This window comes from Coregonus lavaretus, assembly GCF_964263955.1.
Source record: "Coregonus lavaretus genome assembly, chromosome: 20".
Classification (NCBI taxonomy): Eukaryota; Metazoa; Chordata; class Actinopteri; order Salmoniformes; family Salmonidae; genus Coregonus; species Coregonus lavaretus.
In genome coordinates, this window is record NC_140007.1 from 38,258,586 (window position 1) to 38,281,707 (window position 23,122).

At 47.3% G+C, this 23,122-nt stretch overlaps 1 protein-coding gene across 1 annotated transcript in view; it reads right to left on the reverse strand.

Moving 5' to 3' along the window:
• LOC311147878 (receptor tyrosine-protein kinase erbB-3-like) overlaps positions 1–23,122 on the reverse strand; it is a gene marked incomplete at its 5' end in the record, with an annotated part of 47,565 nt that overhangs the window by 1,850 nt on the left and 22,593 nt on the right. Inside the window, 15 exons of the mRNA XM_084184706.1 lie at positions 214–499; positions 888–953; positions 6,156–6,326; positions 6,415–6,512; positions 6,842–6,988; positions 7,709–7,790; positions 8,388–8,546; positions 17,479–17,664; positions 18,165–18,383; positions 18,556–18,697; positions 18,787–18,840; positions 19,006–19,163; positions 19,791–19,884; positions 20,050–20,182; positions 20,366–20,568. Of these exons, the coding sequence (XP_084040832.1) occupies positions 214–499; positions 888–953; positions 6,156–6,326; positions 6,415–6,512; positions 6,842–6,988; positions 7,709–7,790; positions 8,388–8,546; positions 17,479–17,664; positions 18,165–18,383; positions 18,556–18,697; positions 18,787–18,840; positions 19,006–19,163; positions 19,791–19,884; positions 20,050–20,182; positions 20,366–20,568 (2,198 nt within the window). The remainder of the gene's footprint in view (positions 1–213; positions 500–887; positions 954–6,155; positions 6,327–6,414; positions 6,513–6,841; positions 6,989–7,708; positions 7,791–8,387; positions 8,547–17,478; positions 17,665–18,164; positions 18,384–18,555; positions 18,698–18,786; positions 18,841–19,005; positions 19,164–19,790; positions 19,885–20,049; positions 20,183–20,365; positions 20,569–23,122) is intronic.

The following is a 23,122-nucleotide window of genomic DNA, read 5'->3' on the forward strand; positions in this document are numbered from 1 at the left end:
TTTTTTAACAGTGATCACATTCCCGTGTAGCTCAGTTGGTAGAGCATGGTGTTTGCAATGCTAGGGTTGTGGGTTCGATTCCCATGGGGGGCCAGTATGAAAACATGTATGCACTCACTAACTGTAAGTCGCTCTGGATAAGAGCGTCTGCTAAATGACTAAAATGTAAACGTAAAATTAATGTGGTATGTTGCCTGCACATCAAGGAGTCACCTCTCTCTGGAGTGTCAGACACTCCAGGCAGCACGTATCCATAGTGATCTTCCTCTTGCTCAAGCCTGTTGGAGTGTGAGACTGCAGATTGGCTCCTATGCACCATGGTGGTGGAGGTGTGGTGGGTACTACTGCCACTGTCCCTGCCAGCTCTGGGCTGCTGCCTGCGCAAGCTGCTGCTCAGTGACACTCCCTCGGTCAGCTCAACGTCCAGGCCACTCCCTCTTCCCTCTGACACCTGTGACAGTGTCTTCGCTGAGTTCAGACAAGACTGCTGGGAGAACAGCTGAAAGAAGGATACAGTGAAAATACCTTTGAGTTTCAAGAATATGTTATAAGTGCAAAATTAATAGTCATCATCGTCATTCATAGACCATCATCATCATCACGAATCGGGATGAGACTTGAATCCGATACAACATATTTATGTGTCTGAGTTTCCTGAAACAGTAATTTCCTCTTGGCAACGTTTAGTCATAATACTGATTTAAGTGAAGCCATTTGGCAAAGTGGAGTCATAATACTTATTGCTCTCAGTTAAATAAGGCCAAGACCTCTTGTACTTTGGTGTGATGTGTTAGTGCCAGTTGTTTCTGGCTATTCGCATGGGGAAATTACGGCCCTAATATCAAGATCTCCTTATCTGTGATGTGTGATGTGTTGTGGTGTCTGACCTCTGCAGAGCTGGGGGTCATGGGAAGGTACCCTACTGGTCTGGCCTGAAAGGTGGCACTGGCACTCTGAGAGGTCAAAGAGAGAGAGAGAGAGAGAGAGAGGTTAAAGTTCACACTGACCTTTTACAACTTGATATTCGAGTGTGTAACTCATAGTGTTTTTTATGTTTGATACCGGAGCTCCGAGGCATGTGTCAAAATCGCTAAGCAGTTTTTTTTCCGAAGCAGTGTGCCGATGCTTGTATCGCTTTATCAGAAGCACGTGATCAATGACGTCGGAAGCTTTGTTTCGTCAAACAACCACCTGATTGGTTTGGTATTGGTTTCGGTAGAAGACAAAAAAGGCTACAAAAAGTTTCACCTCACCGGTAGATTAGAGGGCAGAGTACGTAGCTTAGAGGGTAGAGTACAGGAACTATGGAACATTCAAGGTCGTGAGGGTGAGGCTTAGAGGGTAGAGTACAGGAACTATGGAACATTCAAGGACGTGAGGGTGAGGTAGAATCCCGTTGAAGGCACACAATTTATTTATATTTTTATGTGAAACCACACTTTCTGCACTGTTGTTCAAATAATTTGCTTTATTTCGTATAGTATAAGCTTCTGTCTTAAGCATCCTAAATAATTCCATAAATTCAGTTTTTGAAAAATTGTAAACTTGAAGGCAAAAAAGGTGAGAACCTGGTATTCCACCTGATCATAGGCTCCTAAAGTCAACGACTTACCGCTGTGCCACAGAGTTTTGATACAAACAGTGGAGAAAGAAAACGTCTATCTGATAATCACACACTGTTCTTTTGGATCCTTATCGGATTCATTTTAGGTATATAGGAGGTCGTCGAAGGAGGAGGTCGTCGGGTAAGCTTGGCGTCGGGTAAGCTTGGCTTTATACATAGCTTGGGCTTTGTCGAGTAAGGCTTAAACTATGTATTTAGATTGTAGTTAGGTATTGTAGGTAGTTATTGTGGGTTGTTGTATGTAATTATTGTAGGTTAGTATTGTATTCGGCTGTGCCGGGTGTAGCACGAAGCTAGCTAGCTAACCCACCACCTGGACTAGCTGGCGAGTAGCTATTAGCAACGGTATAGTTGTTTCACGCCTGAGAGTGCCTGTAATTACGCCAGCTGGCTGCCTACAATAATTACATACAATAATTGCCTACCATTCAGCTGTTTTCTAACCTCATTGTCTGAACCGTTAACGTTAGGTAGCAAGTGGCTACTGTGCTTGAAATTTAGCTAGCTTGTTGCTACCTGGATAGCTACTAGTAAACAATAGCTGGAACGACCAAGCAAACAGACGCGAACTGGCTGAGTCAATTCAGTGGCTAGCTTTGCACTTGGCTAGCTAACAGTAGCTGCTAGGGGTAAGTCATAACCTACATTTGTGTTTTGTTTTTTTACATATTGATAGCCCGAGTCGTTCAAGGAATTCGTGACATGGGTGACTAGTTAACGTTAGTTTGGCTCTCTCTGTGTGTTCGTGCCGTGAAAGGAGGGGTTCTTCTTTGTCTGAAAGCAATGGCTAGCTAGTTTGCTAACTATTCTAGCTAACTAACTGGCTGAATAAGTTGACGACGGACTCGCTCAAGCTGTCGGGACTAACCCACAACGTTAGACACGGACACGAACGATCTGCTTGCGTGTTGATACACTGGTGGTTTGTTGTGGCCGGCATGCTAGCTGGCTGTGGCGTCTTATGACGAGGTGCCTGGATGATTTTCACGGAATAATACTGCACCTAGTTAGCTAGCTGAATAAACTAAGTTAGTCTATTCCTAGAAACATTGAACCGCTGTAGTTTACAACAATTATAGTTTCTGAGGTGGATGTTGGGAGAGTTATATTTGGGGGTTGTGGTGAGGGAGGCCCCGCTCTCTCCTTTCCCAGATGTTTAGTTCATTTCATTCCGATCTCCTCTGCATTATTGTAGCCATCTGCTGCAGCCTGTCAACTATGCCTCTGCCTATCCCTGTTCTCTCCTCTCCGCACAGGCTGCACAAACGCCTCACACCGCGTGGCTGCTGCCTCTCTAACCTGGTGGTCCCTGCACGCACCTCCCACGTGGAGTTCCAGGTCTCAGGCAGCCTCTGGAACTGCCGTTCTGCTGCCAACAAGGCAGAGTTCATCTCAGCCTATGCTACCCTCCAGTCCCTCGACTTCTTGGCGCTGACGGAAACATGGATTACCACTGAAAACACTGCTACTCCTGCTGCTCTCTCCTCGTCTGACCATGTGTTCTCGCATACCCCGAGAGGATCTGGTCAGCGGGGTGGTGGCACAGGAATCCTCATCTCTCCCAAGTGGACATTCTAAATTTTTCCCCTGACCCATCTGTCTATCTCCTCATTTGAATTCCATGCTGTCACAGTCACTAGCCCATTTAAGCTTAATATCCTTGTCATCTATCGCCCTCCAGGTTCCCTCTGAGAGTTCATCAATGAGCTTGACGCCTTGATAAGTTCCTTTCCTGAGGATGGCTCACCCCTCACAGTTCTGGGGGATTTCAACCTCCCTACGTCTACATTTGACTCATTTCTCTCTGCCTCCTTCTTTCCACTCCTCTCCTCTTTTGACCTCACCCTCTCACCGTCCCCCCCTACTCACAAGGCAGGCAATACGCTTGACCTCATCTTTACTAGATGCTGTTGTTCTACTAATCTCACTGCAACTCCCCTCCAAGTCTCCGACCACTACTTTGTATCCTTTTCTCTCTCCCTCTCCTCCAACACTACTCACTCTGCCCCTACACAGATGGTAATGCACCGTCGCAACCTTCGCTCTCTCTCTCCCGCTACTCTCTCCTCTTCCATCCTATCATCTCTTCCCTCTGCTCAATCCTTCTCCCTCCAATCTCCTGATTCTGCCTCCTCAACCCTCCTCCCTTTCTGCATCTTTTGACTCTCTATGTCCCCTATCCTCCCGGCCGGCTCGGTCCACTCCTCCAGCTCCGTGGCTTGATGACTCATTGCGAGCTCACAGAACAGAGCTCCGGGCAGCTGAGCGGAAATGGAAGAAAACTAAACTTCCTGCGGACCTGTCATCTTTTCACTCCCTCCTCTCTACATTTTCTTCATCTGTTTCTGCTGCTAAGGCCACTTTCTACCACTCTAAATTCCAAGCATCTGCCTCTAACCCTAGGAAGCTCTTTGCCACATTCTCCTCCCTGCTGAATCCCCCCCCCCCCCCATCCTCCCTCTCTGTGGATGACTTCGTCAACCATTTTGAAAAGAAGGTTGACGACATCCGATCCTCGTTTGTTAAGTCAAATGACACTGCTGGTCCTGCTCACACTGCCCTACCCTATGCTTTGACCTCTTTCTCCCCTCTCTCTCCAGATGAAATCTTGCGACTTGTGACGGCCGGCCGCCCAACAACCTGCCCGCTTGACCCTATCCCCTCCTCTCTTCTCCAGACCATCTCCGGTGACCTTCTCCCTTACCTCACCTCGCTGATCAACTCATCCTTGACCACTGGCTATGTCCCTTCCGTCTTCAAGAGAGCGAGAGTTGCACCCCTTCTCAAAAAACCAACACTCAATCCCTCTGATGTCAACAACTACAGACCAGTATCCCTTCTCTCTTTTCTCTCCAAAACTATTGAGCGTGCCGTCTCTAGCCAACTCTCTTGCTATCTCTCTCAGAATGACCTTCTTGATCCAAACCAGTCAGGTTTCAAGACTGGTCATTCAACTGAGACTGCTCTTCTCTGTGTCACGGAGGCTCTCCGCACTGCTAAAGCTAACTCTCTCTCCTCTGCTCTTGTCCTTCTAGACCTGTCTGCTGCCTTTGATACTGTGAACCATCAGATCCTCCTCTCCACCCTCTCCGAGCTGGGCATCTCCGGCGCGGCTCACTCTTGGATTGCGTCCTACCTGACCAGTCGCTCCTACCAAGTGGCGTGGCGAGAACCTGTCTCCGCACCACGTGCTCTCACCACTGGTGTCCCCCAGGGCTCAGTTCTAGGCCCTCTCCTATTCTCGCTATACACCAAGTCACTTGGCTCTGTCATATCCTCACATGGCCTCTCCTATCATTGCTACGCTGATGACACACAACTAATCTTCTCCTTTCCCCCTTCTGTTAACCAGGTGGCGAATCGCATCTCTGCATGTCTGGCAGACATATCAGTATGGATGACGGATCACCACCTCAAGCTGAACCTTGGCAAGACGGAGCTGCTCTTCCTCCCGGGGAAGGACTGCCTGTTCCGTGATCTCGCCATCACGGTTGACAACTCCGTTGTGTCCTCCTCCCAGAGTGCGAAGAGCCTTGGCGTGACCCTGGACAACACCCTGTTGTTCTCCGCTAACATCAAGGCGGTGACCCGATCTTGTAGGTTCATGCTCTACAACATTCGGAGAGTACGACCCTGCCTTACACAGGAAGCGGCACAGGTCCTAATCCAGGCACTTGTCATCTCCCGTCTGGATTACTGCAACTCGCTGTTGGCTGGGCTCCCTGCCTGTGCCATTAAACCCCTACAACTCATCCAGAATGCCGCAGCCCGTCTGGTGTTCAACCTTCCCAAGTTCTCTCACGTCACCCCGCTCCTCCGCACACTCCACTGGCTTCCAGTTGAAGCTCGCATCTGCTACAAGACCATGGTGCTTGCCTACGGAGCTGTGAGGGGAACGGCACCTCCGTACCTTCAGGCTCTGATCAGTCCCTACACCCAAACGAGGGCATTGCGTTCATCCACCTCTGGCCTGCTGGCTCCCCTACCTCTGCGGAAGCATAGTTCCCGCTCAGCCCAGTCAAAACTGTTCGCTGCTCTGGCACCCCAATGGTGGAACAAGCTCCCTCACGACGCCAGGACAGCGGAGTCACTCACCACCTTCCGGAGACATTTGAAACCCCACCTCTTTAAGGAATACCTGGGATAGGATAAAGTAATCCTTCTACCCCCCCTTACCCCACCCCACCCCCCCCCCCCCCCCCAAATAAAAAAATAAATAAATAAATAAATAAATTGTAAAGTGGTTATCCCACTGGCTATAAGGTGAATGCACCTATTTGTAAGTCGCTCTGGATAAGAGCGTCTGCTAAATGACGTAAATGTAAATGTAAATGTATTTATTGTTGACCAGCAGATGTCACGAATGTGCATTGTGAACAGATAATGAAGCTCAGAGTAATGAACAGTTTTTCGGCACAATTTGGTAAAAGCGCTGAAGCCTTCAGAAAGCCTTGTTTTCCCATCACTAGTAACTCAATAGATGTGATTAGTGCAGAAATTCAAGTTATGTATGCAGATGAATAAGATTTACCCTATATGAGCTCATCCTCAGGCGAGACATCCTGGATGGGGGCAGGGTAAGAGGAGGAGTGGCCAAACCATCCTCCAATCCCTCCTCATCCTGGTCCTCCAGGCCCGCCTCCAAATTGTCCAGCTCTGATTCCCGTTGGTGGGATTCTTCTGGCCCCGCCTCTCCTCTGTCCTATAGGCAAAGTGTCAGTAATAAAGACTTATGTCAATAGGACTTGAATAGACAGAAAAGTAATAAAGTGCTGTGATCTTTTCCTTACCTTGATGACAAGGTAGCGAGGTGGGTCTCTTGCCATGCGAATAAAGTCATTGGCCAGTTCTTTGAAGGTTGGGCGAATATTCTCATCAATCATCCAGCCTGGTAAAAGAAAACAATAAGATGATCAATGTCCAAACGTTGCTGGGTGAACCAGTTGACACCATGCATATAGTGGAGTTTTTTGCTGTGTGTGTACGTCAGAGAGCACAGAGTGAAATGTGTGTTAGTCACCCTATGGAAAAGAAAGAAAATACCTGTCATTTAAATAGAAACCATTTAATTTCAACCTTGAATGTTCTGATGGGGATCGTTTGTGGTCGTTTGTGGTCAAAATAATTTTAAAAGTGTGCTGGTATTTCTCCTCTTATCCCATGGCAGTTTTGTAGTTTGTTGGATGTGCATAGTGTTACTTTTGAACGATTACTCACACTTGACCATGACCATGTAGACATCTATAGTACAGATGTGGGGTTGGGACAGGCGCTCTCCCTTCTCCAGTAGACTGGGAACATCTTGGGGCTGCATGGATGCGTAGGGCTCTGCTCCGAATGACATCATCTCCCACACTGTCACTCCTGCAGAGGGGAGAGGTTATGTCATGATGACATAGACGTTTAACACAAACAGACGGAGGGACAGATGGACAGACAAACAGACAGACAGACAGACAGACAGACAGACAGACAGACAGACAGACAGACAGACAGAGAAAGACATTTGACACACAGAGACACAGAGACACATACAGACAGACAGACAAACAGAGACACATACAGACAGACAGACAGACAGACAGACGGACAAAGACACACACAGACAGACAGACAGACAGACAGACAGACAGACAGGGAAAGCCATTTGACACAGACACACAGAGACACAGAGACACAGAGACACAGAGACACAGAGACACAGAGACACAGACAGACAGACAGACAGACAGAGAAAGACATTTGACACACAGAGACACAGAGACACATACAGACAGACAGACAAACAGAGACACATACAGACAGACAGACAGACAGACAGACGGACAAAGACACACACAGACAGACAGACAGACAGACAGACAAAGAAAGAAAGACATTTGACACAGACAGAGACACAGACAAACAGACAGACAAAGACTTTTGACACAGACAGACAGAGACACATACAGACAGACAGATACAGAGACAGACAGACAGATACACATACAGACAGACAGACAGAGAGAGAGAGAGAGAGACACAGACAGACAGACAGAGATACAGACAGAAGACAGACAGACACTTATGACCATGCTGTCTGACCATAACTCCAGACATCACTCTGATGAGTGTATGTTCGGAACAGGATGCTTTCCAGGGCCATCCATTTTATGTTTATGGGAGTCTGGAAGAAACATAGAAGCAGAAGCTCATTTTGTCTGTTTATAGTAGACAACAACTTGTGAAGAAATACAATATCTTGATGAATCAAGGTGAATGGTGTTACAGGAGGGGGTCGCAGTTCCGGAGCGACCCACTAGGTGTCATCCTCCGACAACCTTAGGCACATCCTCACACAGTCTTGATTAATCATTATCTTATTGGTGTCATCTGTGTCTACCTGTTCACCTGTGTATTTATGCCCTCACTTCCCTTACTCTGTTTTCTCTGCTAGTTCTCGATGCCAAACAGTACTAATCAGTGTCTGATCGCGAGACGTATGTACAGGTACTTGAGAAGTGTTCTCCCTGTTTCATTGTTGTTTTCAGTCATAGTTAGTATTTCGTATGTTTGCTGTCAGCCTGTTTTTGGAGACCAATTTGCTCCTCCTTTATTTTTTGTGTGACAAGTCCGTTATTTTGTATCCTGGTTTTGGGACCACCAGTAAATATCCTTGTTTCACCATCTCTGCCTACTGCCTACTGTCTATCCTGCACCGCACCTGGGTCACACCTCACACCAACCCTTACAGAATGGAGCGGTGAATGTGTGTCCTGATTACCTTGTTACTGTCACTGTAGACATATTTCTTGTCATCAGGATAGAGCAGGTCAGCCACACCGTAGTCAGAAATCTGGACAAAGTAATCATTCTTCAGCATTACGTTCCTGGCAGCCAGGTTCCTGTGCACCATACAGCGCTCCTCCAGGTAGTACATGCCCTGAAGACAGACACACAAGAGGTCACCCACAAAACACTGAGTCCTGATAATAACTGTGAAACAGAGAGACTCAATAAGAGACTTAGGGTAAGATAACCCTTTTTTTATCCCTTTTGATTTTGATTCCAGGTAGAACCTTTTTACCAAAGGGTTCTTAAGGTGTTTTCACACTTTTTCCCTTTCAGCCATTTTTTGTGAACTCAGTGCGGTTAGCTTAATATTTTGTGCAGTGTGAACACTCCAAAGGAGCTCAGACCCCTCAAAAGAGCCCCCGAAGCGAACCGATCTGAGATCATCTCGAGAGGTGGTCTGAATTCGGTTCGCTTGAATTCCGGGGTCTGGTTCCCTTTTTTAGGACAATGTGAACACAAATCTCCCCAGGTTCACTTGTCATTATTCCTGCACCACACACTAGACTACTGCAGCACTGTTTCCCCTGCCATAACCCCTCACACTAGACTACTGCAGCACCGTTTCCCCTGCCATAACCCCTCACACTAGACTACTGCAGCACCGTTTCCCCTGCCATAACCTCACACACTAGACTACTGCAGCACCGTTTCCCCTGCCATAACCTCATACACTAGACTACTGCAGCACCGTTTCCCCTGCCATAACCCCACACACTAGACTACTGCAACACCGTTTCCCCTGCCATAACCTCATACACTAGACTACTGCAGCACCGTTTCCCCTGCCATAACCCCACACACTAGACTACTGCAGCACCGTTTCCCCTGCCATAACCCCTCACAATAGACTACTGCAGCACTGTTTCCCCTGCCATAACCCGACACACTAGACTACTGCAGCACCGTTTCCCCTGCCATAACCCCACACACTAGACTACTGCAGCACCGTTTCCCCTGCCATAACCCCTCACAATAGACTACTGCAGCACCGTTTCCCCTGCCATAACCCCACACACTAGACTACTGCAGCACCGTTTCCCCTGCCATAACCCCACACAATAGACTACTGCAGCACCGTTTCCCCTGCCATAACCCCTCACAATAGACTACTGCAGCACCGTTTCCCCTGCCATAACCCCACACACTAGACTACTGCAGCACTGTTTCCCCTGCCATAACCCCACACAATAGACTACTGCAGCACCGTTTCCCCTGCCATAACCCCTCACAATAGACTACTGCAGCACCGTTTCCCCTGCCATAACCCCTCACAATAGACTACTGCAGCACCGTTTCCCCTGCCATAACCCCACACACTAGACTACTGCAGCACCGTTTCCCCTGCCATAACCCCACACAATAGACTACTGCAGCACCGTTTCCCCTGCCATAACCCCTCACAATAGACTACTGCAGCACCGTTTCCCCTGCCATAACCCCTCACAATAGACTACTGCAGCACCGTTTCCCCTGCCATAACCCCACACACTAGACTACTGCAGCACCGTTTCCCCTGCCATAACCCCTCACACTAGACTACTGCAGCACCGTTTCCCCTGCCATAACCTCATACACTAGACTACTGCAGCACCGTTTCCCCTGCCATAACCCCTCACACTAGACTACTGCAGCACTGTTTCCCCTGCCATAACCCCACACACTAGACTACTGCAGCACCGTTTCCCCTGCCATAACCCCTCACACTAGACTACTGCAGCACTGTTTCCCCTGCCATAACCCCACACACTAGACTACTGCAGCACCGTTTCCCCTGCCATAACCCCACACACTAGACTACTGCAGCACTGTTTCCCCTGCCATAACCCCACACACTAGACTACTGCAACACCGTTTCCCCTGCCATAACCTCATACACTAGACTACTGCAGCACCGTTTCCCCTGCCATAACCCCACACACTAGACTACTGCAGCACCGTTTCCCCTGCCATAACCCCTCACAATAGACTACTGCAGCACTGTTTCCCCTGCCATAACCCGACACACTAGACTACTGCAGCACCGTTTCCCCTGCCATAACCCCTCACACTAGACTACTGCAGCACCGTTTCCCCTGCCATAACCCCACACACTAGACTACTGCAGCACCGTTTCCCCTGCCATAACCCCACACACTAGACTACTGCAGCACCGTTTCCCCTGCCATAACCCCTCACACACTAGACTACTGCAGCACCGTTTCCCCTGCCATAACCTCATACACTAGACTACTGCAGCACCGTTTCCCCTGCCATAACCCCACACACTAGACTACTGCAGCACCGTTTCCCCTGCCATAACCTCATACACTAGACTACTGCAGCACCGTTTCCCCTGCCATAACCTCATACACTAGACTACTGCAGCACCGTTTCCCCTGCCATAACCCCTCACACTAGACTACTGCAGCACCGTTTCCCCTGCCATAACCTCATACACTAGACTACTGCAGCACTGTTTCCCCTGCCATAACCCCTCACAAAAGAGAGAAGATGATGTGCAGGTTTGTGTAAAGAAATGGGTGCTGTTTTGGGATATTGATTAGCGATTGTCAAGGATGCACAGAAATTCCTAAATATGTGTGGAGTTTTTTGTTCAGATTATCTGTTTGCAAAATATGATCTATAGGCTACGATACAGCAGCTTAATAAGCTGTTTATTCGATTGTGGAGTTCGAATAGTGTGAGAAGGCAACATATTTGGTGAGAATCACAACATACAGTGCATTCAGAAAGTATTCAGACCCCTTGACTTTTTCCACATTTTGTTACGTTACAGCCTTATTCTAAAATGGATTAAATAAATACAAATCCTCATCAATCTATACACAATACCCCATAATGACAAAGCGCAAACCGGTTTTTAGAAATGTTTGCAAATGTATTAAAAATAAAAAACTGAAATACCTTTGCAATGAGACTCAAAATTGAGCTCAGGTGCATCCTGTTTCCATTGATCATCCTTGAGATGTTTCTACAACAAAAAAACTGTTTTTGCTTTGTCATTATGGGGTATAGTGTGTAGATTGATGAGGGGGAAAAAAAACGATTGAATCCATTTTAGAATAAGGCTGTAACGTAACAAAATGTGGAAAAAGTAAAGGGGTCTGAATACTTTCCGAATGCACTGTATGGTACAAAATAAATTCTAGCTCCTAAAGGGGCAGTAGCCTACACTGGGTGTACCATTTTCAATTACAGCATTATTTAATCTGCAGTTATTCTTCTGCTATTTATTCTGTTACCAATAATATTTACATGTTAATAGTATCTTTTGATTACAATTATTATGTCTAATCTTTTAACTAAATGCAATCTATTAGCTTCCAAAATGTAAGTAGGTACAGTGGGGATAAAAAGTATTTAGTCAGCCACCAATTGTGCAAGTTCTCCCACTTAAAAAGATGAGAGAGGCCTGTAATTTTCATCATAGGTACACGTCAACTATGACAGACAAATTGAGAAAAAAAATCCAGAAAATCACATTGTAGGATTTTTAATGAATTTATTTGCAAATTATGGTGGAAAATAAGTATTTGGTCACCTACAAACAAGCAAGATTTCTGGCTCTCACAGACCTGTAACTTCTTCTTTAAGAGGCTCATCTGTCCTCCACTCGTTACCTGTATTAGTGGCACCTGTTTGAACTTGTTATCAGTATAAAAGACACCTGTCCACAACCTCAAACAGTCACACTCCAAACTCCACTATGGCCAAGACCAAAGAGCTGTCAAAGGACACCAGAAACAAAATTGTAGACCTGCATCAGGCTGGGAAGACTGAATCTGCAATAGGTAAGCAGCTTGGTTTGAAGAAATCAACTGTGGGAGCAATTATTAGGAAATGGAAGACATACAAGACCACTGATAATCTCCCTCGATCTGGGGCTCCACGCAAGATCTCACCCCGTGGGGTCAAAATGATCACAAGAACGGTGAGCAAAAATCCCAGAACCACACGGGGGGACCTAGTGAATGACCTGCAGAGAGCTGGGACCAAAGTAACAAAGCCTACCATCAGTAACACACTACGCCGCCAGGGACTCAAATCCTGCAGTGCCAGACGTGTCCCCCTGCTTAAGCCAGTACATGTCCAGGCCCGTCTGAAGTTTGCTAGAGTGCATTTGGATGATCCAGAAGAGGATTGGGAGAATGTCATATGGTCAGATGAAACCAAAATATAACTTTTTGGTAAAAACTCAACTCGTCGTGTTTGGAGGACAAAGAATGCTGATTGCATCCAAAGAACACCATACCTACTGTGAAGCATGGGGGTGGAAACATCATGCTTTGGGGCTGTTTTTCTGCAAAGGGACCAGGACGACTGATCCGTGTAAAGGAAAGAATGAATGGGGCCATGTATCGTGAGATTTTGAGTGAAAACTTCCTTCCATCAGCAAGGGCATTGAAGATAAAACGTGGCTGGGTCTTTCAGCATGACAATGATCCCAAATACACCGCTCGGGCAACGAAGGAGTGGCTTCGTAAGAAGCATTTCAAGGTCCTGGAGTGGCCTAGCCAGTCTCCAGATCTCAACCCCATAGAAAATCTTTGGAGGGAGTTGAAAGTCCGTGTTGCCCAGTGACAGCCCCAAAACATCACTGCTCTAGAGGAGATATGCATGGAGGAATGGGCCAAAATACCAGCAACAGTATGTGAAAACCTTGTGAAGACTTACAGAAAACGTTTGACCTGTGTCATTGCCAACAAAGGGTATATAACAAAGTATTGAGAAACTTTTGTTATTGACCAAATACTTATTTTCCACCATAATTTGCAAATAAATTCATTAAAAATCCTACAATGTGATTTTCTGGATTTTTTTTCTTCAATTTGTCTGTCATATTTGACGTGTACCTACGATGAAAATTACAGGCCTCTCTCATCTTTTTAAGTGGGAGAACTTGCACAATTGGTGGCTGACTAAATACTTTTTTTCCCCACTGTATTTAGCTGTCCGATAACACGTTTTGATGGAATGGCTTGTCCTGTACTTTGTAAAAACCCAGAGTGCATTGAGTGAATGTTGGAAATATATTTTGGTTCCTTCCTAAATATAGCAATGTGAATGCAAAGAGGACTGGGACCACAACATAGGTGAAGTGAACTGGCAAAAGGGTTGAGTCCCCATTCAAAGACAAGGGCAGTGTGAATACAAAGAGAACTGAGTTATTTTACCCCAGAGTTCACTTTAAAGAGGCCTGAGATCGTTTCTTTTAAAGAGGACTATATGTGAAAACACCCTTAAAAGGTATTTGTGTTTTGTTTTTACATACTGGTAACCAGAGTCGTTCAAGGGAATTCGGGACATGGGTGACTAGTTAACGTTAGCTTGGCTCTCTCTGTGTGTTCGTGCCATGGGAGGAGGGGTTGGTTCGTTTGCAGAGAGCAATGGCTAGCTAGTATGCTAACTATTCTAGCTAACTAACTGGCTGAATAAGTTGACGATGTACTCACTCAAACTGTCAAAACTAACCCAAAACTTTACACAACGTTAGACACGGACACGAATGATCTGCTTGGCGTGTTAACACACTGGTGGTTTGTTGTAACCGAGTATTGGTGCTAAACCGTTTTATTGGAGGCTGGCATGCTAGTTGGCTATGGCGTCATAGGATTCGGTGACCTGGACGGTTTTCACAGAAGAATAATGTACCAAGTTAGCTAGCTGAATAAACTAAATTAGAGTCTATTCCTAGAAAACATTGAACCGCTGTAGTTTACAACAATTATAATTTCTAAAGTGGAAGTTGGGAGAGTTATATTTGAGTGTTTCAGTGAAACGTAAGTGAGGGAGGCCCCGCTCTCTCGCTTTCCCAGATGTTTAGTTCATTTCCTTCCAATCTCCTTTGCATTATTGTAGCCTTTTTCTGTAGCCTGTTAACTATGTTTCTGTCTATCCCTGTTCTCTCCTCTCTGCACAGGCCATACAAATGCTTCACACCACGTGGCTGTTGCCAATCTAATCTGGTGGTCCCTGCGCGCACGACCCACGTGGAGTTCCAGGTCTCTGAGAGCCTCTGGAACTGCCGTTCTGCAGCCAACAAGGCAGAGTTCATCTCAGCCTATGCTACCCTCCAGTCCCTCGACTTCTTGGCGCTGACGGAAACATGGATTACCACAGAAAACACTGCTACTCCTACTGCTCTTTCCTCGTCTAACCATGTGTTCTCGCATACCCAAGAGCATCTGGTCAGCGCGGCGGTGGCACAGGAATCCTCATCTCTCCCAAGTGGACATTCTCTCTTTTTCCCCTGACCCATCTGTCTATCTCCTCATTTGAATTCCATGCTGTCACAGTCACTAGCCCATTCAAGCTTAACATCCTTGTCATTTATCGCCTTCCAGGTTCCCTTGGAGAGTTCATCAATGAGCTTGATGCCTTGATAAGTTCCTTTCCTGAGGATGGCTCACCCCTTACAGTTCTGGGTAACCTCCCTACATCTGCCTTTGACTCATTTCTCTCTGCCTCCTTCTTTCCACTCCTTTCCTCTTTTGACCTCACCCTCTCACCGTCCCCCCCTACTCACAAGGCAGGCAATACGCTTGACCTCATCTTTACTAGATGCTGTTCTTCTACTAATCTCACTGCAACTCCCCTCCAAGTCTCCGACTACTACTTTGTATCCTTTTCTCTCTCGCTCTCCTCCAACACTACTCACTCTGCCCCTACTCAGATGGTAATGTGCCGTCGCAACCTTCGCTCTCTCTCTCCCGCTACTCTCTCCTCTTCCATCCTATCATCTCTTCCCTCTGCTAAATCCTTCTCCCTCCAATCTCCTGATTCTGCCTCCTCAACCCTCCTCTCCTCCCTTTCTGCATCTTTTGACTCTCTATGTCCCCTATCCTCCCGGCCGGCTCGGTCCTCCCCTCCTGCTCCGTGGCTTGACGACTCATTGCGAGCTCACAGAAGAGGGCTCCGGGCAGCCGAGCAGAAATGGAGGAAAACTAGACTCCCTGCGGACCTGTCATCTTTTCACTCCCTCCTCTCTACATTCTCTTCCTCTGTTTCCGCTGCCAAAGCCACTTTCTACCACCCTAAATTTCAAGCCTCTGCCTCTAACCCTAGGAAGCTCTTTGCCACCTTCTCCTCCCTGCTGAATCCTCCTCCTCCTCCCCCTCCCTCCTCCCTCTCTGTGGATAACTTTGTCAACCATTTTGAAAAGAAGGTTGACGACATCCAATCCTCATTTATTAAGTCAAATGACACTGCCCTACCCTATGCTTTGACTTCTTTCTCCCCTCTCTCTCCAGATGAAATCTTGCGACTTGTGACGGCCGGCCGCCCAACAACCTGCCCGCTTGACCCTATCCCCTCCTCTCTTCTCCAGACCATTTCCGGAGACCTTCTCCCTTACCTCACCTCGCTCATCAACTCATCCTTGACCGCTGGCCATGTCCCTTCTGTCTTCAAGAGAGCGAGAGTTGCACCCCTCCTCAAAAAACCTACACTCGATCCCTCCGATGTCAACAACTACAGACCAGTATCCCTTCTTTCTTTTCTCTCCAAAACTCTTGAGCGTGCCGTCTCTAGCCAACTCTCCTGCTATCTCTCTCAGAATTACCTTCTTGATCCAAACCAGTCAGGTTTCAAGACTGGTCATTCAACTGAGACTGCTCTTCTCTGTGTCACGGAGGCTCTCCGCACTGCTAAAGCTAACTCTCTCTCCTCTGCTCTTATCCTTCTAGACCTATCCGCTGCCTTTGATACTGTGAACCATCAGATCCTCCTCTCCACCCTCTCCGAGTTGGGCATCTCTGGCGCTGCTTACTCTTGGATTGCGTCCTACCTGACAGGTCGCTCCTACCAGGTGGCGTGGCGAGAATCTGTCTCCGCACCACGTGCTCTCACCACTGGTGTCCCCCAAGGCTCAGTTCTAGGCCCTCTCCTATTCTCTCTATACACCAAGTCACTTGGCTCTGTCATATCCTCACATGGTCTCTCCTATCATTGCTACGCAGACGACACACAATTAATGTTCTCCTTTCCCCCTTCTGATAACCAGGTAGAGAATCGCATCTCTGCCTGTCTTGCAGACATATCAGTGTGGATGTCGGATCAACACCTCAAGCTGAATCTCGGCAAGACGGAGCTGCTCTTCCTCCCGGGGAAGGACTGCCCCCTCCATGATCTCGCAATCACGGTTGACAACTCCATTGTGTCCTCCTCCCAGAGTGCAAAGAACCTTGGCGTGACCCTGGACAACACCCTGTCGTTCTCCGCTAACATCAAAGCGGTGACCCGATCCTGCAGGTTCATGCTCTACAACATTCGCAGAGTACGACCCTACCTTACACAGAAAGCGGCACAGGTCCTAATCCAGGCACTTGTCATCTCCCGTCTGGATTACTGCAACTCGCTGTTGGCTGGGCTCCCTGACTGTGCCATTAAACCCCTACAACTTATCCAGAACGCTGCAGCCCGTCTGGTGTTCGACCTTCCAGTTCTCTCATGTCACCCCGCTCCTCCGCACACTCCACTGGCTTCCAGTTGAGGCTCGCATCTACTATAAGATCATGGTGCTTGCCTACGGAGCTGTGAGGGGAACGGCACCTCCTTACCTTCAGGCTCTGATCAGACCCTACACCCAAACGAGGGCACTACGTTCATCCACCTCTGTCCTGCTAGCCCCCCTACCTCTACGGAAGCACAGTTCCCGCTCAGCCCAGTCAAAGCTATTTGCTGCTCTGGCACGCCAATGGTGGAACAAGCTCCCCCACGACGCCAGGACAGTGGAGTCACTGACCACCTTCCGGAGACACTTGAAATACTACCTCTTTAAGGAATACCTGGAATAGTATAAAGTAATCCTTCTACCCCCCCCCCCCCCCCCCCATAAAAATAAAAAATAAAAAGTGGTTGTCCCACTGGCTATCATAAGTTGAATGCACCAATTTGTAAGTCGCTCTGGATAAGAGCGTCTGCTAAATGATGGAAATGGAAATGGAAATGTTCTGGATTCTTTGAGGTGAAAAGGTCCTGGAACCAAAAATGGTTCTATCCTTTAGTGATCGTGACCTCACCTTAGCTATCTGTACACACCAGTTGAGGAGCCTCTGTGGATCCAGGTTGTCCCTGTGGTGCCTGATGTGCTTCAGTAAGGACCCCTGGCTGCTGAGCTGGGTGACCAGCTGGAGACTGGCACCTGGACAGACACCTAAGAGCCTGAGGATATACGGGTGGTCCAGACTGCCCATGGACAACATGTGCTGCACAGGAGGACACACAGAGAGAACAAGAGAGAGAGAGAGAGAGAGAGAGAGATCAGACAGGGTCTCCTACGCACCACAAGACTGTGTTAGCTTGCTGAGCTAAAGCCCAGGCATTAGCTCAGGGAGCTAACACAAGTATGTAGGTCTCATGCAAGGTTACTCTTCAATAAACCCCACCTCCTTTACACAAACAGATCTGGTGACTAGGAATTCTGGTGGATTCTGTTCAGACGTTAGTATAGTTACTGAGTATCGGTGTGTTATGAGTGTGGGATTCTGTTCAGACGTTAGTATAGTTACTGAGTATCGGTGTGTTATGAGTGTGGGATTCTGTTCAGACGTTAGTATAGTTACTGAGTATCAGTGTGTTATGAGTGTGGGATTCTGTTCAGACGTTAGTATAGTTACTGAGTATCGGTGTGTTATGAGTGTGGGATTCTGTTCAGACGTTAGTATAGTTACTGAGTATCGGTGTGTTATGAGTGTGGGATTCTTACATCGGTGATCTCAGTGAAGTTCTGTCTGCCTGTGCGGTCCTGGATGGTCTTAATGGCCACAGGAATCTTCACTGAGTCTCCCTCAGGGATCCACAGGCCTTTATGTACGGTGCCAAACACTCCAGAGCCGAGGGCTTTGACCTTCTTCAGCTCTGGGGCCCTCAGGATCCGGGCATGAACCTTAGCCCCTTTCTCTCCTGGCCCCAGCGGCTCAAAACTCTTTTAACAACACACACAGACAAGTTACATTTTAGCACATACTGCAAGTTTGGATATAATTTTTTGGATATGTCCAATATGTCCCACAACTTACTTTCAGTTATGCTGTAGAGATACAACAGTATTTATATTGAATTTGACATGTATTTTCAAGTGAGTAGTTTCCTCTCACCTCCTCACTCTCCAGGTACCTCCTCATGGCTCTCTTCCTGCGGATGGCCAGGCCACGGTGGTACAGCATACCCAACACAAACAATGCCAGGCAGACTATGAGGGCAGCCGGCACTCCCAACGCTATCCCTGTGATCTGAGTGCTACAGGAGAAAAATTGATAAATGTCTGGTGTGTGTTTGAGTGGGGTGTGTGTGTGTTCATATAACCACCAGCAGGGGGAGACACTCACCTACTGGAGTGTCTAGTGTTGTCTATACAGTCACTCAACCTTGGACCTGAACACCTGCAACAAGATGCACAGCGTCACTCTACTGCGCGCACACACACACACACACACACACACACACACACACACACACACACACACACACACACACACACACACACACACACACACACACACACACACACACACACACACACGCATGCACACACCCACATCACTAACCCCTGAGTGCAGTTGACATGGCAGGGCTCACAGTAGCTGTCCTTGTTGGGGTATTTGTAGATGAACTGCCCCCTCTCTCCGTTCACCCCACTGGGGCAGGAGGACACACAGTGAGGACCGTCTCTCAGACTAGAACACACCACACACTCATCAGACCCCTGAGAGAGAGAGAGAAATGGGGGGGAGGGGAGAGAGAGAGGGGGGGGGATGGAGAAAAGGGGGGGAGCGAGACAGACAGAGGGGGAGAGAGAGAGGGAGGGGAGAGAGAGGGAGAGAGAGAGGGAGGGGAGAGAGAGACAGAGAGAGAGGGGAGAGAGAGAGACAGAGAGGGGGAGAGAGAGACAGAGAGAGAGGGGGAGTGGAGAGGGGGGAGGGGGGAGGGAGAGAGAGAGAGAGGGAGAGAAAGAAGGTAGGGAGAGAGTCAGACAGAGAGGGGGAGAGCGAGAGGGAGGGGAGAGAGAGGGAGAGAGAGAGAGGGGAGAGAGAGAGAGAGACAGAGAGCGAGAGAGAGAGAGGGGGAGAAAGAAGGTGGGGAGAGAGACAGACAGAGAGGGGGAGAGAGAGAGGGAGGGGAGAGAGAGAGGGAGAGAATGAAAAGCCAAGAACAGAGCATTAGATCTCAGCCATGATCCTTTCTATCCTTCCACTTATAGACTGTATATGTGAAGCTAGCAGTGAGGGTTAGTTGCTAGCGGGATTGAGAGAGAGATCAAGAGGACGAGAGAGAGAGATGGGAAGAAAGAGAGAGAATGATAGAGAGAGAGAGAAAAATAGTGTTTGTATACCGGTCCAGTGCAGCTATCCCTCCCATCCTGCGGTTGACATTCTGGATGACAGGCGACACACTCCCCCTTCGGCCCCGCAAACTCCCTGGGCTGACTGGTGGTGGAGGGACACAACAGAGGGATGGTTAATTACACAGACACACAAGACACACACACACACCCAACCAACTCTCTATCTCAAATTTTCTTCCTCTCTCTCTCTCTCACACACAAGTAACACACACACACACACACACACATAACGGTCCCTCCCACTGACCCTGTGTAGAAGTTGCAGTGTGCCACACAGGTAGCGTCTCTGCTGTGGTTCCTGCAGGAGAGACACTGGTCGGACCCCAGGCCCCAGCAGCCTGAGTCTGAACACAGTGGGTCACACACGTGACCCTCCTCAACTGTAAACAACAACACCATGATTCGTAGTTGAGATAAATCCATGCAACTCTGACTTTCACTTAATTGACTTCAACTCGAAAATTGGAATTCAGCGTGCCGATCTCAGGTCAGAATATGGCCCTGCAAGATTAAAACAGCTAGTAGCTGAGATGTCTCTCTCATGCTTTTCAGCCCAGCCTCACCACACTCTCTCAGAGGCTTGTTGTCCTTGATGTCGTTGAGGCGTGTGACGTGCCCGGTGAACAGGCGTGTCCAGTTGACGGTGTGGTGGTAACACAGGTTGGCGTTGTGGCTGAGGTACACGTTGCCGTCACTGATCTCTCCCAGGGAACGCAGACCCAGAGAGGTGATGGACGCAACACGCATGACCATCAGAGAGAAACGCCTGGAGGAGAGGAGAAAATAAAAGTTTGAGATTGGTAAAACACCCTCTAATGGCCCTTTCTCACCAAGTCCGTTACTCAGACGAAATAAAAGACAAGCACGTCTTGTTTACGACACCGTTCACACCAATTGCGAAATATCGTCCATTATTTATTTGGAGCAGGTTCGTTTTTTTAGATATTTTCTCACGAGAAAATAAGCTGTTCACCAATAGAACATGTTATCTGGGATACTGCCACTGACAGGTCTGTGGGTTCGTTGCGTGAATGAATGCATTTCTCTCTGCCTGTTTTTGACGTTTTTAATGCATCAGTGCAGCAATGTCACTGAGAGGTACAGTGGGGAAAAAAAGTATTTAGTCAGCCACCAATTGTGCAAGTTCTCCCACTTAAAAAGATGAAAGAGGCCTGTCATTTTCATCATAGGTACACGTCAACTATGACAGACAAATTGAGGAAAAGAAATCCAGAAAATCACATTGTAGGATTTTTAATGAATTTATTTGCAAATCATGGTGGAAAATAAGTATTTGGTCACCTACAAACAAGCAAGATTTCTGGCTCTCACAGACCTGTAACTTCTTCTTTAAGAGGCTCCTCTGTCCTCCACTCGTTACCTGTATTAATGGCACCTGTTTGAACTTGTTATCAGTATAAAAGACACCTGTCCACAACCTCAAACAGTCACACTCCAAACTCCACTATGGCCAAGACCAAAGAGCTGTCAAAGGACACCAGAAACAAAATTGTAGACCTGCACCAGGCTGGGAAGACTGAATCTGCAATAGGTAAGCAGCTTGGTTTGAAGAAATCAACTGTGGGAGCAATTATTAGGAAATGGAAGACATACAAGACCACTGATAATCTCCCTCGATCTGGGGCTCCACGCAAGATCTCACCCCGTGGGGTCAAAATGATCACAAGAACGGTGAGCAAAAATCCCAGAACCACACGGGGGGACCTAGTGAATGACCTGCAGAGAGCTGGGACCAAAGTAACAAAGCCTACCATCAGTAACACACTACGCCGCCAGGGACTCAAATCCTGCAGTGCCAGACGTGTCCCCCTGCTTAAGCCAGTACATGTCCAGGCCCGTCTGAAGTTTGCTAGAGTGCATTTGGATGATCCAGAAGAGGATTGGGAGAATGTCATATGGTCAGATGAAACCAAAATATAACTTTTTGGTAAAAACTCAACTTGTCGTGTTTGGAGGACAAAGAATGCTGAGTTGCATCCAAAGAACACCATACCTACTGTGAAGCATGGGGGTGGAAACATCATGCTTTGGGGCTGTTTTTCTGCAAAGGGACCAGGACGACTGATCCGTGTAAAGGAAAGAATGAATGGGGCCATGTATCATGAGATTTTGAGTGAAAACCTCCTTCCATCAGCAAGGGCATTGAGGATGAAACGTGGCTGGGTCTTTCAGCATGACAATGAACCCTAACACACCGCCCGGGCAACGAAGGAGTGGCTTCGTAAGAAGCATTTCAAGGTCCTGGAGTGGCCTAGCCAGTCTCCAGATCTCAACCCCATAGAAAATCTTTGGAGGGAGTTGAAAGTCCGTGTTGCCCAGCGACAGCCCCAAAACATCACTGCTCTAGAGGAGATCTGCATGGAGGAATGGGCCAAAATACCAGCAACAGTGTGTGAAAGCCTTGTGAAGACTTACAGAAAACGTTTGACCTGTGTCATTGCCAACAAAGGGTATATAACAAAGTATTGAGAAACTTTTGTTATTGACCAAATACTTATTTTCCACCATAACTTGCAAATAAATTCATTTAAAATCCTACAATGTGATTTTCTGGATTTGTTTTTCTCATTTTGTCTGTCATAGTTGACGTGTACCTATGATGAAAATTACAGGCCTCTCTCATCTTTTTAAGTGGGAGAACTTGCACAATTGGTGGCTGACTAAATACTTTTTTCTCCACTGTATATATACATATATATTTTTTTACATTTTTGTCATTTAGCTGACGCTCTTATCCAGAGCGACTTACAGTTAGTGAGTGCATACATTTTCATACTGGCCCCCCGTGGGAAACGAACCCACAACCCTGGCGTTGCAAGCACCATGCTCTACCAACTGAGCTACAGGGAACTACGTATATACAGTGAGGGAAAAAAGTATTTGATCCCCTGCTGATTTTGTACGTTTGCCCACTGACAAAGAAATTATCAGTCTATAATTTTGTCTTTTATACTGATAACAAGTTCAAACAGGTGCCATTAATACAGGTAACGAGTGTAGGACAGAGGAGCCTCTTAAAGAAGAAGTTACAGGTCTGTGAGAGCCAGAAATCTTGCTTGTTTGTAGGTGACCAAATACTTATTTTCCACCATGATTTGCAAATAAATTCATAAAAAATCCTACAATGTGATTTTCTGGATTTCTTTTCCTCAATTTGTCTGTCATAGTTGACGTGTACCTGTGATGAAAATTACAGGCCTCTCTCATCTTTTTAAGTGGGAGAACTTGCACAATTGGTGGCTGAATAAATACTTTTTCCCCCCACTTTTTGGTTCGTTGTGTGGATTAATGAATTAATG